The sequence below is a fragment of the Cynara cardunculus genome (genome assembly GCF_001531365.2).
Source record: "Cynara cardunculus var. scolymus isolate 2C chromosome LG 6, CcrdV1, whole genome shotgun sequence".
Lineage (NCBI taxonomy): Eukaryota > Viridiplantae > Streptophyta > Magnoliopsida > Asterales > Asteraceae > Cynara > Cynara cardunculus.
Window position 1 is genome coordinate 18,533,664 of NC_037533.1, and position 19,080 is coordinate 18,552,743.

At 35.5% G+C, this 19,080-nt stretch overlaps 1 protein-coding gene across 1 annotated transcript; it reads right to left on the minus strand.

Annotated features, from left to right (window-relative positions):
- Nucleotides 1-1,782: 1,782 nt before the first annotated feature.
- LOC112514503 (protein MICRORCHIDIA 7-like) lies at nt 1,783-15,234 on the minus strand. The gene is made up of 20 exons (XM_025121009.1): nt 14,681-15,234; nt 13,258-13,332; nt 13,102-13,136; nt 12,921-12,999; nt 12,485-12,577; nt 12,248-12,332; nt 11,327-11,402; nt 10,049-10,177; nt 9,522-9,620; nt 9,328-9,429; nt 8,712-8,873; nt 8,533-8,628; nt 7,396-7,447; nt 7,180-7,291; nt 6,922-6,986; nt 5,900-6,300; nt 4,635-4,729; nt 4,456-4,543; nt 2,920-3,042; nt 1,783-1,992 (listed from the first exon to the last, which is right to left on the minus strand). Exons 1-20 carry the CDS (start codon nt 15,066-15,068, stop codon nt 1,903-1,905), a joined length of 2,445 nt encoding a protein of 814 aa, XP_024976777.1. The 5' UTR covers nt 15,069-15,234; the 3' UTR covers nt 1,783-1,902.
- Between the last annotated feature and the right edge of the window lie 3,846 nt (nt 15,235-19,080).

Below are 19,080 nucleotides of genomic sequence, written 5' to 3' on the forward strand. Positions count from 1 at the left end.
AGCCAAACTCAAACCAATCAAGCACCATCCTTATGGTTTCGTTCATTTACGTTTGCTTATATATAAAAAATATATATTTATATATTATGATATTAATATGTAAAATCATTACTTAGATTAAATTTTTATAATTCCGCTTTTACGCCTCTTAAGTTACTCGGTTTTTTATTATTTTTACGGAAAAAATGATAAGTAATTATGGTTTTTTTTATGTTCAATTGTTTTGTTTTATGTTCGTTTATGTTTGTTTAGCATCTTAATGAACGAATATAAACGAGTAAATGAACACGAACAAACACATTTTAAGTTTATAGGAGCGGTTTTAAACAATAACAGTAACTAAATAAAAGAAAACGGTTAAGTCACATGTGATTCTACACTAAAAACACACGTGATTCCCGTGATTTTGACAGGTTGTTTGCACACACTTACGCTGACCGTTACTATATAATCACATGTGATTTGATCATTTTCGTATTCTTTTATTTAATTATTGTTCTCTATTGAATATTAAGGGGCCGTTTACTAAACGCTTACCCGGTAAGTACTTACCGGGCAATTTTTCTCACTGGACGAACATGGCAAGACCCATGAATCTTACTTGGTAAGAACGATGATAAGGATAGAGAGTTTTACCCTGTAAGTGAGGGTGACGACTCTTACCTGGGTAAGCGTTTACCATATATATTGTTGCACACAATACCATTTTGATATACTATAATCTTACCTAGAAAATAAATTATAATGTTGACTTCTAATGATTAGCGTTTACTGAATAAGCATTTAGGTAAACAGTCCCTAAATAAATATATTTGAATGTGTTGTCGGGTGGTTGGTTTGTATTGAATATTTGTGAAGGACATGGGTTTGAATATCTTGTTTAATATTTTGTCATTAGTTTTGGTTTAAATTGTTAACTGATTGAACTCAATATTTAATACTATAATATTTTGATCTATTAATTTAAATGATCATTCATTACATAAATTAGAAGGGTATTCGCACAATGCAATAAGATGTATTTCAATTTTAATGTTTCATTTTTTTTTAGTTTTTGGCGATGTTGTAATACGAATTTATGTGGTTTTGAACAAATAATAATGTTTTTCTTAATAAAATATAAATTTAAAGATATCACAAAAATTAAAAATATATATATAAAAGTTACCATTTTTTTTTGTAATTTTTTTTATTATAATTTAATTTAGATTTAATGTCGTAGTAATTTATTTTTGGTTTAATATTATAATTTTTATAAAGATAATAATTAAATATTCTTTTAAAACTCAATAATTATATTTTAAATTTTAGATTTTTATATATAAAATAATAATTTTATCTTCTATTTGATTATATTTATCTATATTTAGTTACATGAATTCAAATATGGAGCTTACTTACGCACAATTTACTTGTATTCTTGAATTTTAAGTAGTATGCATTAATAAACAGTACTTCATGAAACTTACTTAATAAGTCATTTTCTATATCATTAAACCACTTCCAAATAATCATGTGTAGTTGATTGAATAAGCCGTTCTCGTTACATTCATTAAGCCACTAACAAGCAGACTCTAAGAGAGACTCAACCGAACAACCCAAAATCGATTATAACAAATCTTATTTGGTTCGGTTATCAGGTAGTTTGAAAAGAAAAAAAGTTGAAAACTGATTAACCCAAACCGAATTTAACCCAAAAAAGCGATTTAAACGATCGAATAACGCACCTATATAGAGCTCCCTACTTAGTTATCGACATTCATGCAGACACTCTCACTCTAAATGCAAAATTTGGCACCAACACCATTAGACTCGTAGATTATAGTAAAACCCCAAATCAGGGTGGAAATGGTTGGTTATATACATGCACAACTATGACCACATCCATCTACAAGCTTTCAACTACGACGCGTTCCGTTTGTGCGTTTTCATCTTCTCCAACTCCAACTGTTTCACCCGCTCGACCAAATTTTGGATGGTAGCCGTTGCCTCCTGAAACAAGCGAGACATTAGGAGACTGTTCAAAGGGTAAACCACCAGACCAGACTAGACCAGACCAAACCAACCCAGTAAATCTCATGCAGATGTAGGGTCTGAGAGTAGGATATGCACAGACCTTTCCTCTACCCAATGGGTAGATAATAGAGACGGGCCTAGAATTTTTTTCAAGCGATGACACATTTGACTATAAGAAACAAATATATGAATATTTTTCATAAAATCTTCACTGGTATGCCCATGGTGACGTTGTGGACTCTTATGATTCCTTGGTTGACTAATTCTGAACATCTTGAACTTGCAGGCTGGTAATGATCGGGATTCATACCGTGATGACTTATTGCTTTTCATATGTGAGGTCTTGTGTTCGAATCTTTTGTTGCAAAAAATTTCAGAAACATAATAAATCTGAAATTAAAAGCTAAAAACTAAAGAGAATGACATGAATGGGATTTGACCCCGGTTTAGGATGGGAGAAAAGTCATGCAAACCAACTCTACCAAGGAAACTTGTGTCACAGCATTATAGTTTCAAAATACATACGGTTTCATAGAACAAAATGATACGGTGACACCTTTCACGACCCTATAACTTTTTACACTACGATTGAGGAATGAAGCGGTGGCCTGTGCCACCACATGCACCACCTGGGTCCGTCCCTACTTTGGTTGTAAAACCATACCGAACTAACCCAATAAATCCCATGCAGATATAAGGTCTGGAGGTGGGATATACGCACACCTTTCCTTTACCGAAGGGGCATAGAGGTTGTTTCAATGAAAAGTGAAAGTGTATGCAGCCAAGTAACGGGTACAAAAAAAAGAGAGGCAATGGGAACATATGTGAACAACGAAAGGAGACCGACCGTCCAAAGGACAAACGAAAACGCAAAATAAGAGAAAACGAAGATAAAGAACCAACCTTCAACTTCTTTCTTAAAGCCTCCTCCTCAATGTCTCGTCGATCTCTTTCCTCTGCAAATATGTCGATTATACTTTCTTGCTCCTTGTTGAGGATCTCGCTTTTCTCCTTTGCTTCCTCAAGCTTCATAATGAATCACAATTAGAACACGTACGGAGAAAATGTACACACGTTTCAAGTAATATTCTAAATAACGCAGTATGGCAGGCAGTAAGACTCGTTATGGTGCCAAGTTAACCCCCGATGATGGACTTTTGGGTATATATTAAGATTAAATGGAAGGATAATTTCTTTATACGATACATCTAATCTAATCGAACATACTTTTTTTATATGATCTTAGATTAGAGATATGGATTATGGAACCACATTAGAACATTCTTTTGTTATCATGTACTCCTATATATTTGATATCAATACATGGGTTCTTTCTTTTATAATTTTATATGAATTTAAATGGTTCAACATTATTGTTCGACACACACACACACACGTATATATATATATATATATATATATATTATAGATTTGTTGCCTTAAGCCATACCTTGACCTCGTCGTAGTATCACGTCTAAGGTCATTTACCACCTTTGTTTTCAAGACAATCGAAGACTCCCTTACGTGAGAATTAGGATGAGTTTAACTCAAATCATTAAGCAAATTGTGTTTACAAATGAAAATCACTCTATCCACTCTCTCCGGCTCATTGAAATCACAACATTTAGCTACGCATATAATTTTTGAGGAGTGGACTAATTGCCAAATGTTCAAAATACCATTCAATAATGACGAAATAAAGGACCTTCATGGCATCATCAATTTGTTCACCACAGGCATATCTTATCATAACAGAAAATGTTGCAATTTCCATCTAAAGTGGAACTGTTGAAATTTTTGTGGGTCGGGCGGAGTATACACTAACTTAAAAATGAATTTCTAAGTGAGATCATGTATGATATTATCGAAATATGCCCAAACACCACTAGAAAGGTGCGTTATGCTTGTAATATATGTGAGAAAATGTGAAACCCCATCAGATTACCCTCCAAAAGATCCTTGAGGAGAGAAGGTTGGTTCCAAAATATATTGAGGAGAAATGATCAAGTCTAGTCGATACGAGACTCTAGCACGCCCCCTCCAACGTAGGCTAGACAGGCACATATTGTCCTAGAGGAGTCGAGAGGGGGCTAAATGAGTGAGGGAGCTAGACGAGTACAGATGCCCCAAGGTGTCGAGTCCCTAAAGTGATATATGTTGGCTCTGGTACTATGTGAGAATGTGTGAAACCCCATTAAATTACTCTCCAAAAGAACCCTTGAGGAGAGAAGGGAGGTTCCAACATATATTGAGAAGAAATTATCCAAGTCTAGCTGATGTGAAACTCTAACACTATATATATTTGGTCTGCAGGCTAAAGCTTATTGTATCAATCCAGTATCAAAACAGAGAACCAATAGTGTACGGAAACAAAGAAAAGGTCAAAAAACTAGAATAGTGGTAAACCGTAATGGGAGAAGTTCGATTATTATGGAATACCTGAGCTTCAAGTTCCTTGCAACGATTTCTTTCACTTTCTAGATCATGCAGTAGATCACCCATGATCTCATCTTCCTTCCTTCTCAACCTACGAGGATAAGAACAAAAAAACTATAAATGAAGTTGCCGCTTGCAACAAATTCTAATTTGCGCATATATGGTAGAAAAAGGCGGCATACTTCTCCTTTAGTTGGCGGTTCTCTTCCACCAACTGGTCGAAAGTAAGTGCGTTACTGTTTAAAGGAGCATTTCCATTTTCACAAACACTAGGAAACTGCAAATCAAAAGAAATTGGATCCATCAGGCCAGTCATACTGTCAGCTCAGAACTTAAACTCAAACAGCCATAGTTACTGATAAACCAAACCAAACCAAACCAAACCAAACGAGCCCAGTATATCACATCTAGGGGTGGGATCGGGGTCGGGGTGGGGGAGGAATGTATGTAGACCTGACCTCTACCCCTAGGAGCAGAGTGGCCGTTTTCGTGAAGCAAGACATATGAATGACAGATTAAAATTAACCTGTGGGACCCGGCCTTTATTTGCCAGATGAACTGGCCCTCAAGTTTTGGACTTAAGAGTAATACCCATATCCTATATGTTGCGTGCAGATACAATGGAAGTTGAGTATATAGAAAATCACAAAAAACAACTTGAAACCATATCCTCTAGAATGCAATGACAAAACCACAGGCTAAACCAACTTTATTGTAGTGGTGGACCCAGGATTTTTGCCAAGCGGGTGCACCTTTAAGGTGGATCAATACAGGGATGAACCGAGGAATTTTTTCAAATGGTGGCACCATTTGACTATAAGAAACAAATATAAGGTATTTTTCACAAAATCATAATTGGTGTTGGTTGGTTCATTGATTTTCATATGTGAGATCCTGCGTTCAAGTCTTTTATTGCAATTTTTTCCAGAAACATAATAGATCTGAAAGTAAGAGTTAAAAATTAAAAAAATGACACCAACAAGATTAGAACTTGGGGGTCTGGGGTGGAAGAAAAACCTTGCAAACCAACTCTACCAAGGAAAACTTGTGTTCTCATTGTAGTTTCAAAATATATACGGTGGCACACAACAAATTAATATGGTGTTACTTTTCACGACACTAGAATAATTTACACTAAGACAGATGCACAATAAAGAGGCACGGGCCACCGTATGCTCTACATTTTGTCCGTCCATGGGATCAAAGGCCCGTGAAATCACACAATGTATTTTTAGCCAAATTTCACATTTTCAAGGGATTCTTTAAGTTTTTTGGTTGATATTCCTTGTAATTCTAATATCTCGGAGCACCCTTAATGTTTAGCGGGTGCACCTTTCATACCCCAAAAAGAATCACTTGCAAAAATCGGTTGAGGCGGGTGCACGGGACCCCGCTCAGCCCCTCATAGATCAGCATACAGAAGAATGCCCAAAGATCCAAAAATTACCTTTGACTGAGCACGTGCGACAATTTGCATAGTCGTCCCATTAGGAGAACAATCTTCCTCATAAGCTGAACGAGAACCATCCTTTGGAGTAGACTTCTTAGCTGATATTCCTTTATCAGAACTGCTATTTGTATGCCTCATATTCATGGTTGTTTGCAGGTCATCATCGCGGACATTTTCAGCCAAATGTGGTGAGTTTGGGCCTTCCCCGAATTTCGTGTGCAAATTATTTCCCTTTTCCCCAATATCATTCATAGTTGCTGTTGGATGTCTGATTGAATTGCTTCCTCCCTGTTTCTGATTTTTATTTAAAGAGGATTTGTTCGAAGGTGGAATTGGTATGTTTGTGGAAACTTTTTTCCTCTTAGAAGAGGTTTCAGGGGAAAAGTCGGGAGAAAAATCTAGAATAACAAAAAAGAAACATAAAGATCAGAGAAGCTGGTTTTCTCATAACTTCAATAGATCGAGAAAATGGAGTTTTTGGAGTAGCTCTGATGAAACAAAAAATATGGCATGTGAACATCTCCCCCAACCCCTACCTAGGGGTGTAAATGAGTCAAGCTTTTAACGAGCTACTCGAGCTTGTTCATCTCGAGCTCGAGTCCATCTTGGACACAAAATAAAACTCGTTTAACTTAACGAGCCGAGCTTTATAACACCAATGTTCGACTCGACTCGTTCGAAATCTCGATTAAATTTTTCAAGTCGAACCAAGCCATTCGAGCATACACTTTTTTGAGCCAAACAATACTAATATGTTCATAAATCATACAAATAGAAATATAAAAACCATCAACCTCGAGCCAATAAAGAGTTAATCGATCGTGAGTTTTGAGCCCATAAACGAGCATCGAGCTCCATAACTCAAAAACTACCCGAGCTCGAGCCTTACATTGAAAAGGTTATTCGAGCTTGAGCCTGGTATTTTTTTTTTTTTCCGAGTCAAGCAATAACCTACCACTCGACCCAGGCTCTGTTCGTTTACACCCCTACCCTTGAAAACAATTCAAAAACCTACGTACCTCTGTCCTCCAGACTGCTCATACTGATTCTCGGAGCATAACCAATTCTGTGGCAGTACGTACGCCTGAATCAAGAAGTGATCATGTGTCATTGGTTGTGCATTATGTAAGTGCATAAGCATAAGCATATATATATATATATATGGCAGTACGTATGCCTGAATCAAGAAGTGATCACGTGTCATTGGTTGTGCATTATGTAAGTGCATAAGCATATATATATATATATATATATATATATATATATATATAACATACCAGTACGTCTTCTGCATCTGAATGAGACGTGATTCCAGTCTAGAAAGGACAATAGTTCGCTCGAACCCCTGTTTGTCGTGAGCTGGTTCTACGAAATTAGCTTCCAGCACGCCTAATCAACAGCAAAAAGAAAGAAAAAAGAAGCAAATTTCAAATTTGTTCTCTGCTAATAAATATTCATGTAAAGACTCCAAAATTTCAAGGAAGAAACATGACCTATTACTCCACGACCGTCACTTCCACTAGCATTCCAGAGTCTCCAGAATGGCTGTTAAACAAGAAGCGTCACAATGTAAGTTTCTGTACATGTTTCTGTTAAGGTCGGAGAATTTGTTTGTTAGTGGATGGGCCAGCTCAACATTTGATTCAAGATAACCCTTGATTAACAAGTGAAAGAGGAGGCGGAACTCTTCTTTTTCACTAAACTAGTATGTGTACTGCGCAATGCCAGGATGTAAATGACATCATTCTTTTCTTCTCGATAAGTACATGTCTAAGTAAACAATTCATAAACTGGGTGAGAGCATCGCATTCTAACACGTGAAAATGCAACAGCAACAACAGACATGATTAGAGTGTGAGTAATTCATCCATGTTCCTTTTTATGCTTCAGCTAGGTGGAGTACTGCACTCTTCACAATGTGCGCTATTATCAATTGTGTGTCATTCACAATATCTTCTTGGGTAGGGGATTGTGAGTTGAACATTTTAAATGGATGGAGTTCTTTCTTTCTTCGGGATCCTTTGAGATTTTTGGGAAGGGTTTTTATTGTTCTGATATCATTTGCTAAGGCTGATGAGGGTGGTTACACAGGAAATAGGGTGTTGCAGGTTATGAGCTTTGAGACTTGTACGATAAGCATAACAATTGATACTTTTCGAAAATTCTAGTGGGGAGGAGAGTAGTTGGGACTTGCAGATGGAAGTTTTAAAATATGTACATCAAGTTTGATAGGTAGTACCTCTTAAAATTTTCAAGATAATGGCAAGTGCCCTTTTATAAAGATATATAGATAACTAAACTTCAAGGCTTGGTAACTACGGGTGCGTTTGGTACACAAACGAGACTGGACAAGACGGGACTGGACGGGCGAGAGTGAGGTAGGCGCGTGAAAGAATTGTGCAAGGTTTTAGGGTTCTGATTTGACATGGGTAGTTTAGTAATTTACCAAACGTGGGACAACAGGTTTTCGTTCAGTCCTGTCCTGTGTACCAAACGCACCCGAACCCCACATGTTTTTTTTGCCAACTGGCCCGGAAATTATATCAAAGCAAGAAAAACTGTTACTTGGAACAACCAGAGACATAAAACTTCATGCATCATAAGGATAAAATGGTAAAAAGGATTCAAACCTTAATAAGTCGATTTTTATGGTAAACATTGTATCCTTGAACGTCAATATGAGCTTTTGCATCCTTGACAAACCCCATGGTAACAATGGCAACTATCTGTTCATAGAAAACCCGTAATTAATAAAGTAACTTAAACTAATACATAATCAACAAATTTATCAAACTGAGACCATCATTACATTGGAATCCTTAGAAACCCCATCAGCACCAGGTTGTGGACGATATGTGACCTCGCTGGTCATCATCATATCGTTTACTATATTATGGTGCTGCACGTCCTTTCCGCGGAGAATCATCCGGAATCCAGGAGGAATTCTTAGATAGAGAATGGATGAGTAACTCTGAAAAAAGTATAGAAGACACGTAATTAAACCAATGTGGGTCTACTGAAGCATATAAAGATCAAAAAGGCTGCAATTCTCATTGCAAATAGTGGTGACAAAAATTATACTAATAAGTAAAAAGAAGATAACCAAACAAGGCTTTAGGGGCTGAATGGTTGATGTTCCATTAAGTCCTGTATGGATAAAGTCGTCTCATTGGATTAATATGTCTGTATAGATTGGGAAGGTTTTGTTTAGGAGGGTTTTTTCATAGATGGAAGGAGCGTATTTTTTAATTGAGAGGGGCAGGTTTGGAAAAAACTTGGCTTTCTGCATAAAGCTCCCCCCTAGAAGCTTACTTATTAAGCCACTTTCTCTATCATTAAGCCACTACCAACTGACCAAATAAGTTGCGAGTCCCATTAAGCTTTATTAAGCTGCTAACAAACAGGCCCTTAGTAGCAAGGCTTACCCTTAGTGAATGCCGATATGTCAAGAAGTGTCTAGAGTTTGGGAACTTATTAGCCATTTGGATATTCTTCTCATCTCGATTAACACCTCGAATTTGAATATCCTGCAGGATATGGATTAAATGTAAATTAAGCTCATTTATCTTCAAGATGTAAGGCCTATATTCACTGATTTAAGACAAACAAGAGAACAAACATCTTTATCAGTATCAAAATCGAGTTCTAACTGTCCTTGATCATCCTCCCACAGATTGTAAATGATTATGCGTGTACCCTGATCCTTCATATGATCAAACTACAAGACGAAAAGAGTAATAGAAGTTAAAAACATATTAACTGCCCAAAATCCAAAGTATTGAATATCCCCAATCAGATAATTAAAAACCTACAATCAGGAAGATGTACCATGGACTAAAGACTTATCAAAATAATACAATTTACCATAAAGAACTGAAATTGTGTCAAAGATGAACAAAAACAGTTCTTGGGCTTGCTCCAATAAGTATAGGACAACACAATCAAAACACAGAACAAGAATCATGTTCCTTTGCGTTAAAGAAACTTCCCAAAAAATTCTAAATAAGAATACAAATTTCTTGTACTCCTCATGGAAAAAAGGCAGAGAAAAGTAGAAAGGGGAATTTGATGACGGTTGTTGAAGTTCAAAGCAGTAGCTGCTTTTCTTATGGAAAAACAGGCAGAAAAGAGAAGAATAAATTTCACCTGTTTCTGGAGGTCTGTTTCACTTGAAAATGGAGACCATTCGACCACTGCCTTAGCATTCTTATCCCAATCACTGGCTGATGATCGTATTATTTTTTTCCATTCTCGAACGCCTCTTTCATAATCAAGCTTTTTTCGTTGCAATCAAGAAAAACACCAATAACATAAGTGACTTTGTAATGAATGACTTGCTATGAAGAATTGAAGATGGATGAAATACATTAAAAGCCATAGATGAGGAAGAACTAACAAGCGGCTCATGATTTTCCAGCAATACGGATGAATAAGATCAAAAAGTTTATCAAATGAATTGTTGCGGAAAGATCTGGTATGGGACTTTAGGTAGTGATTTGAACTTCAGGTCACATAAAATAATAAGCATTTTCATTTTATAAGAAACCATGATGATTTACGGATTCATAACTAAAGCTTGTATCATGCTTACATAATGTAGATGCTTCCTAACAAGTTAATAGAACATCAACCAAGAATATTGCCCCAATCTGATATCGTAGCAGACATACATCGTCTACCATCCTAGACCCACGGATCTTCCTAAAGGTCTTAGCTATCAAAGCTAAAATAAACCACATACTTAACTCTTACGTTGTGTTCTCGAAACCTTTTTTACTAAGGAATTGAAAGGAAAGGGAGGAAAAGGAGAGAAAAGTAAAAAAATCTCATGGTCTCGAAACTATTTTAGGAGAGAAAGGAAAGGAAATAGAAGGAAAATATCATAAGTTTCCTCCCAAAACTTGTTTCCAGATGTGGGAGGAAAGCGAAGGAAAGGAAAGGAAAGAAATTAAAAACCTTTAAAAAGATGATTAAAATTACAAAACTACCCAACCTTTAATTATAAAGGACACATTTTTAAAGAGTATATCTGTAAAAATGACATTTCCTTTCTTTTCTCTCCTGTTCAAGAACATGGAAAAAAAATTCTTTCTTTTTCTTTCCTTCCTTTTCCTTCTCTTTCGAAAACACAAATAAAAAAATTATTTTCCTTTCATTTCCCTGCTATTCTTTAGCCCGAAGTACAAACGCATTATCCTACCAAAAAGCAACACCAGCTTGAGGTAATTTGTGTTATAATTGAAAGAGCTCTTAGCCATATCAACCACATTCAAAGTAAAACCTTAAAGAGGGTGACAAACCCAGTTCCCGGTTTCTTGAAATGTCATTTTATCACAAGAACTGAGGAGCTCTGTATTCTTACAGATTTAACGATATAAAAAAGATAAGTGAAATTGTGCATAACAAGCTAATTAACATAATTACCATGGGAACTACTATATCTTCCTTCCCAGTGCAACGTAGAAATGTGTAGGACAAGAGGCCAATGCTCTGTGTAGACCTGCAAGACAAGACGGACCAGATTTAGTTTTTAGTGCTTTATCTTTTCGATCTTTTTCGAGAGTATGCCCGCAACTCCACAAGCACAGTTATGATATTCAGTTGAAAGAAAATGCATCACAGAAAAGACAGCAGTGGATTAGGGAAGGAAGTTGTGTAAATTGGAATGGTGATAAAAACTAGACAGCTATACAAACCAACCTTCCTCCATCACCTCTCTTTCACAATAATAAAGAGGCATGAAAACTTGACAAATTGATGAACCATGTATCAACAATCAAAAAAGGGACATCCAAAACCTAAACCGCTAGAAAAGACACGACGGCATAAACAGTTTGTACGTGATTAATATTTTAGTTAAACAGACCATGATGCAATTTTTTACTTAAAAAAGCTGCTAATTCCATGTCTGGTAAAATTTGTACACAAATTGTATGTCATCCGAGGGCAACACCTCTCATTTTCAATTGGTTTGAAATGTTAACCCAAATAAACCCAGTTATGCATCAATGGCTCAAACCCAAGCTGTTCATGCACAATTGCACATGAATATGGCTCAATATCAAAGAGACGCTGGGGTACATTCGGCAAGATTTAATCTATTCATCAACCTCTTCAATAAATGTGACACTCCGATTGCCAAAGGTTTGGACATAGCATAGGTATCCGATATATTAGGTCCAAATACACATCCCCATATCAGGAAACATGTGTGCAGTATTCTTATAGATCATTTCACCTAACATTCAGATATTTAGCGCTTGCATACAAACAATAGGGTAAATTTGTTTTGGAGGGAAGTGTGATTGGAATGAGGAACTAATGATACATAAATACATTACTGACCTTTTTCCATCTTTTGCAGAGCATCTAGAGAAGACGATGACATCAGCCCCAAGCCTCATGGTACTTGTCTTGAAACCGTTTCCGTCTGTCAAAAGTACGACAATGGAAAACAAAAAAAAATGCAGTGAGTATAGGTATCTGCTTCCAAAAATTCACTAACAACAATGTATACTTATTTTTTGATCATAATCTTCTTAGAGACATAAAAGGGGTGCTTTTAATCAAATTTTCACTTACATTGTCCAATAGTGTCTGCAACCTTGCTTTTCAAAGAATATCCAAGAGACATGCATTGTCGCATCTTATCTGGGTCCATCCCACCACCATTATCTACAGTGAGTGGCAAGAACGGTTAACAACAAGGAAGGAGCACTGCATGGAAAGGAATGAGTGCCTAGACCAACCCACATCTAAGCACACTCAATCCTCCTGCACAAGTTATATTATGATTCTTCAGATCCAAATATTTTATGTATTGACTGCCATCTTTCATTTGTGTTTCCAAAGAGGCATGACATGGCATACATCAAGCACCAAATGACAAAAAAGAAAGACCAAAAACAAAAATGAACAACTACTGAAGTGTTCACCAACTTGGCATTAGGCAAGTATCTAATACCAACATAAAAGCATGGTAGGTCCTATTCTTATAAGAGATCATTAGGCCACATACCTTCAATAAGCAACATCCTATTTCCGTCTTTCTTGTTTGTTAGCATATCAATGTTCACATATGTAGCGCCATTGCAGACCTGATAAAAATACCAGAAGCTTTAAGTGACAGATATGTAACATCAAATGGGACTTGAATATAATAACAAAATTAATAATGAGGTAAGAAAAATGGAAAGCACCTCATCCAATGAATTATCCAAAAGTTCGGCAAAAGCTGCATGAGCATACATATACACCAATCGATGAGTGTACAAACCATGAAGGTGTGAACATGAGAGAAATTATAGACTGGTAACAAATTCAAGGACTTTGATAAATAGGTATAGCAATATTACCGCCAAGAACCCATTTATGACTAGTTGCATTGGAGTGTAGAAACCTAGGATGAACTCTTACGTGATCCATACCACCTGTCATATGAAAGAAGTCAGGCATAGAGCTTGCAGTAGCAATCTTGAAGCTTCTGTTTACAAGTTCAACTTACGTTTAAAGTTACAAATCATACAATGATGCAATATGGTTTTTAACAGGCTGTGCACACCTAGTTTTGTTTGCTTAACACTCTTTCTTGACAAATGCAATTTGATGGGGAAATGTATAGTACAAATTGTATAGAAGAATCAAACAAATCTACAATTCATAGGTGACTTTAAGAGACCAACGTCTGCCGTTCCAAATAAAGATCCAACCAAATCAGGAGCAACCCCTCAATTCTCAACTGATTTGTCGCTAAAGAATTATTTAGAAACTCATAATCATGGCATGTTGCTATCTACATGCGAAGCTGTTCAGATGAATAATACAAATGTTTCTAGCCTTGATTATCAAGAGTTCATGGCATTTTCATGCAACTTTTATTACGCATTGTATACTATTATTCCTTTCTCTTCACCAATTGCAAGTTAATCCATGGTCTCCAACTTCTTCTATAGTCCATTTTCTTACCTTTGTATGCTACACCCCAAAATGTGAATAATGCTTTTACCAAAGTAGTTATATAATAATGTATGTTAACCACATAGACATTCTTTTAGGCTTCTTCCAAGGACCCTCTATGATTTGTACTCATTTGAATATAAATCTGCATTTCTAAATAAATCTGTGTGATCCTTTCTGTGTTAGAATCTTATTTCTACATAATCTTGTTTCATAATCCCCGTCGTCATGGAAACAACTATCTAGTCTGCATAAAGCATACCCTTCCCAAACCCCCAATATCCTGGGTTCGTTTGATTTGGTTGGTTTATTTCTACATCAAACCAAACAAGCCCGTTATATCCCACCCAAATGTGGGGTCGGGTCAAAGAGTAGAACACATGTTTCCGTGAAGACCCCATGTGAGACTGAGAAGAGGTTTATTCCTACATAATCCTGAATAACCCTTGAAGCCAAAATATTGACACATGCATTTGGCAATTGGAAACTCCTGTATGGCAATAGATGTTGGGGAGGATATTGAAATAAACATAAACATCAGAAATTTAAAGCAAAACATCTCTACTGTTCCTCCCTTTCCCATCCATACCTTTACCTTTTTCCTCAGGTCCTGTTAGAAACATTCACAAGAAACTTAGTTTAAACTCAATAACCAATAAAGTTCTGTTACAACCACGATTAGGTAAAGAAACCCAATTATCTTCAAGCTTAACAACTTTAAATGCTAATGATTACAATTAATTATCACAAGTTCCCAAATTAGCTTTATAATGCAAATTTTAGTAACAATCAAAGCATAGATCATAGCACATTATGGCTTACCAGACGACGTTTCCCAATTCCCACCCACACCTTGATTGAAATCACCAGCCTTCCAAAACTGCTTACAGCCCTGAGCCAGCACACCAGTTCCATTCGCACCACGCGATGCCACATTCTTCGGCGGCAAAGGATCAAGAAAACCTGCAGGAAGAACCACACCCTCGCTAGATTTCTTCCTCTTTTCACCATGACCTTCTGCACCAACACCATCATTCGAAACCCTAAACCTCTTCCCATTACTAACTCCATTACCAGAAGTAGAAGAATCGTCATCAGAACTATCGAGATCAATCACCGCAACCTTCGAAATATTCCTCCTTTTAGTATAATCGCCATTGTTGTTACCCAATGGCTCTACGGTTTCCTGCTTAACTCGAAATCCGTCCATTGCGGTAGATTAAACCAGGGGGTCAAATTGCATGAGTCAATCAGAGAACACAAAATTAAACTAAAAACGTCGATTGAGCTTGGACCGACGATGATTCAGTCGGTGCACTGAAATCGATAACCTCCGTCGCCGGCGGCGAATATGCGACGTGAGATTCTGTTTCTTGAAGTGGTCCTAATCGGCGGTGTTCATAAACCTGCCAACATGTGTAATGACCGCAATTATTGTGTTTATATATACGTTTGGAATTTTTAAGATGGACGATACTAAAATATATAAATAATTAAATATATAACCCGAAATAAATCTATACTTATAATAAATAAGTAACTTGGATGACATGTGTCATCTTCTTCTGAGTCGGTTTTCTTGTTTTCTGCCTAAACATGTATCTAGACACAATTTACATTGGTGGTTCAATTAGACTCATTTTGAACGTATATAAACACAATTTATATTAAAGGTTCAGTTATACTCATTTGATTGACATGTGTTCTTTTATTCAATCAATCTCACTAATTTATGATGTCATTGATTTTATTCCTGGGTTAATTAATTTGTGTGGTAACTGATTCCCGAAAAAAAAATGTGTTTACTTCTAAGTTTAAGTTTAATATACTGATATAGTTTTTTCATTTCTAACTCAATTTTATTCTAGGGTTAACTTCATTTTATTCTAAATTCAATTTACTGAAAAGTTTTACTTCAGAGTTATTTTAAGAGAACAAGTCTAAAGTCATTCTTCAGATTTAGCTCCTCGAACGGTGCCACAATCCGTTCAACTTATAACAAAGCACCTGAACTCTGAAGTTTGTTTTTTCAAGAATACAAGTCTTCAGAGTCATTTCCAGAGTATAAGTCTAAATAGTTATTTTTCAGAGTTAGCTCACTCGAACTCTGAAGTCTTCTTTTCCAGACGGAGTGTAACAACCCCCAAATCCATATTTTGCATATTATACATAAAACATTCATAGATTACATGTTAAGCCCACATAGGTCCAAAATACAAGAGTCTATAATGTAAAATACACAACTCAAAAATTTCAAAAGTACATGCTCTTGTATCATAGCATCTATACTCCAAAACATGGCTAATCAAGATCTTCACATAGTTAAACACATAGGGAAGTAATTCACATAATGTTATTTCCCTTATTATCATTACCTGCACGCATATTTTTTTAAACACAAAATGAGAGTTAGCATGTATGTCTAGTTATGTTCCCTTTTTATGTAATGTAAGGTGAAGATCACCAAAACATTAATTTCAAATAGTTCATTCCATGTAGTAAAGGCTGAAAATCATATTCTGTTTCAAAACACTTTTAATCAAAATTAATGACCATAGGTCATATTTTCTCGTAACCATAACATCAATATTATTATTTCTAATAAGAACAACATCTTTGAATCATCAAATCACCAAGAAGTGAGAACTCCAATCTGTTGTAATCTTAAAAGATATAATAGCAATAGTTATACCATGCACACACACAACGACCATCCTTATTTCTCCTGAAAATCTTATGAACTATTTCATCCAATGACAGGTTGCAGGCATATCTGTTAGAGTGAACCTCGTTCATAGTTTTAACCAAAACCTATAGACTATTTCATCCAATGACAGAACAAAGTCATATGCGTCAGAGTGAACCTCGTCTATAATTTTAACCAATCATAATATCAAAATAGGTTTATATTCAAAACCTCCTGAGCCTTAGAACAATCTGTTCTGTAAATGATTTCTCAAATAATCTAATCCTCTTTAAATCCTCAACACAAGATATCAAATCCAAAATTGTTTTTAAAGCATAGTTTCTCCTTTAATCTTTTCCAAAACATATTCAAACTTCAGAATCACAAAATATTTCCTTTAAAACTTAAACAGAATAGTTTTACCAAATTCCTTTAAACTTCAAACCATCAATATTCAACAGTTTACAAAATCAACAGTAGATATAAACTCACGGTTTGTAAACAGATAGTAGTTCAAAAACTCACAAGTTATATCAAAACAGTAGTTAAACTCACCTTGTTACAACAGATTCTGCAGTAAAAGATCACACAGCAAACACAGATTATTTAAAACGTTGGTTCTTTCTCAAGAACACCTTCACCGTCTTCAACTTTTTTTTCTAAAAATATCTCTTCTTTCAAAACAAAGAATGATAAGATTATCTTATATTATTCTTCTTTTTATACTTCTTTCTAAGGCGGTGATGATTATTTATAAATTACAGGTTGGTGAAATCTTTAACCAATCACAACATTTTTGGGTGGCAGGTTTAGTATTATAAAACTTAATTTACTTCATCACTAAGATATCATTTTACTTCATCATTAAGATACCATTTTACTTTATCATTAAGATATCATTTTACTTCATCACTAAGATACCATTTTACTTCATCANATCACTAAGATACCATTTTACTTCATCACTAAGATACTATTTTACTTCATCACTAAGATACCATTTAAATATTATTATACTGCACATGCACCTTACCTATTAAGGTATCACATATATATACATACATAACATAACATATGCATGCATCCTTTTACGTTCATCATGTCTTTGCACACATATTGTAACGTCCCAACCCACACATTGCATGTAACACATATTTCATACCAAAGAAATACATATTCATATACATTCGGGTCCACTAGTACAAGAAWCTATYATGACCAAACACAAGGTCCAAAAATTCAAAATACAAYCTTGTACTAATCATCAAAACTATGCATCAAAAGCAAATCTTCATCCAAAATGCATATAAGAAAAACATTAAATCTTTTCTTTTCCTTTACCTTCTACCCGACCTGCAATACATATTTAAAATCACAAAAAACGAGGGTTAGACTGAAAAGTCTAGTGAGATACCCTATTCATGTCATTGCAGGGTGAAAGATCACCAAAATCTTTATAAAATCAAGCATTCATATAAATAGCAAATATATGAATCCATAAGACCAAAATACCAAGTCATTTATCAAATTCAAGCTATCACTTAGCTTATTCAAATCTCATACCTTTTAAACCAATCAGGTTCCATACAATGCCACTTTTTAAAAAAAATTTCTCAATAAACGAGGTTTAACAAAGTTTCAGACCAAAACAGATCTTTTCTCCTCAATAACATCCAATCTATGATTTCCAAATAAGAACCTTGATCCTAAATCCTTAAATCACAAAGAAATAAAGATTCCAGATCTCAGTAGTCTTAAAGGAAATAATAGAAAGAGTTATATAAAATCGCACACATACAATGCCACCCTTATATCCAATGGACACCTCTCCTTGATATGTCACATTTATCCCATGGGACACCTCTCCTTGATATGCCACCCTTATAACAAATGGACACCTCTCCTTGATATGCCACCCTTATAACAAATGGACACCTCTCTTTGATATGCCACCCTTATGCCTTCATCAAAACATTTATAAAATAATTCTGAATAGACCGCAGTCATTGGAATTTTTATCAATCCAAAATCATTTATATCAAAACTTTATTTTATGATAAAATAACAATTTTTATCCACTCACAAAGTATCATCTCAAATCCGATCAACAAGTCCGATCAACAAATCCGGTCAACAATCATCCGGTTTAGTCACTTAGAATAAAATTTACATTGTCCGGTTAACAAGTCCGGATAACACATTAATACTCTTTGTCCGGTTTAACACTTAGGAAAAATCTCAAGTTTGTCCGGATAACAAATCCGGACAATATACTTAGAATAAAACTCATCTTTGAACGGATACTAAATCCGGACACTAGTCCGTTCAAGGCTTGTCCGGTTTAAGAATAAACCGGTCCCCATGTGATCGTATTCCTACTTCTCAGTATAAAATTATAAGTAACACTACCAATTCTAAACCGCTTGAAACTTAGCCGGTTTACCAACTCCGGACAACAAACCGTCTAAGGCTTGTCCGGTTTAAACTTATCCGGTCACTCTTTGTCCGGAATAATACTTAAACAAAATGTGCAAGG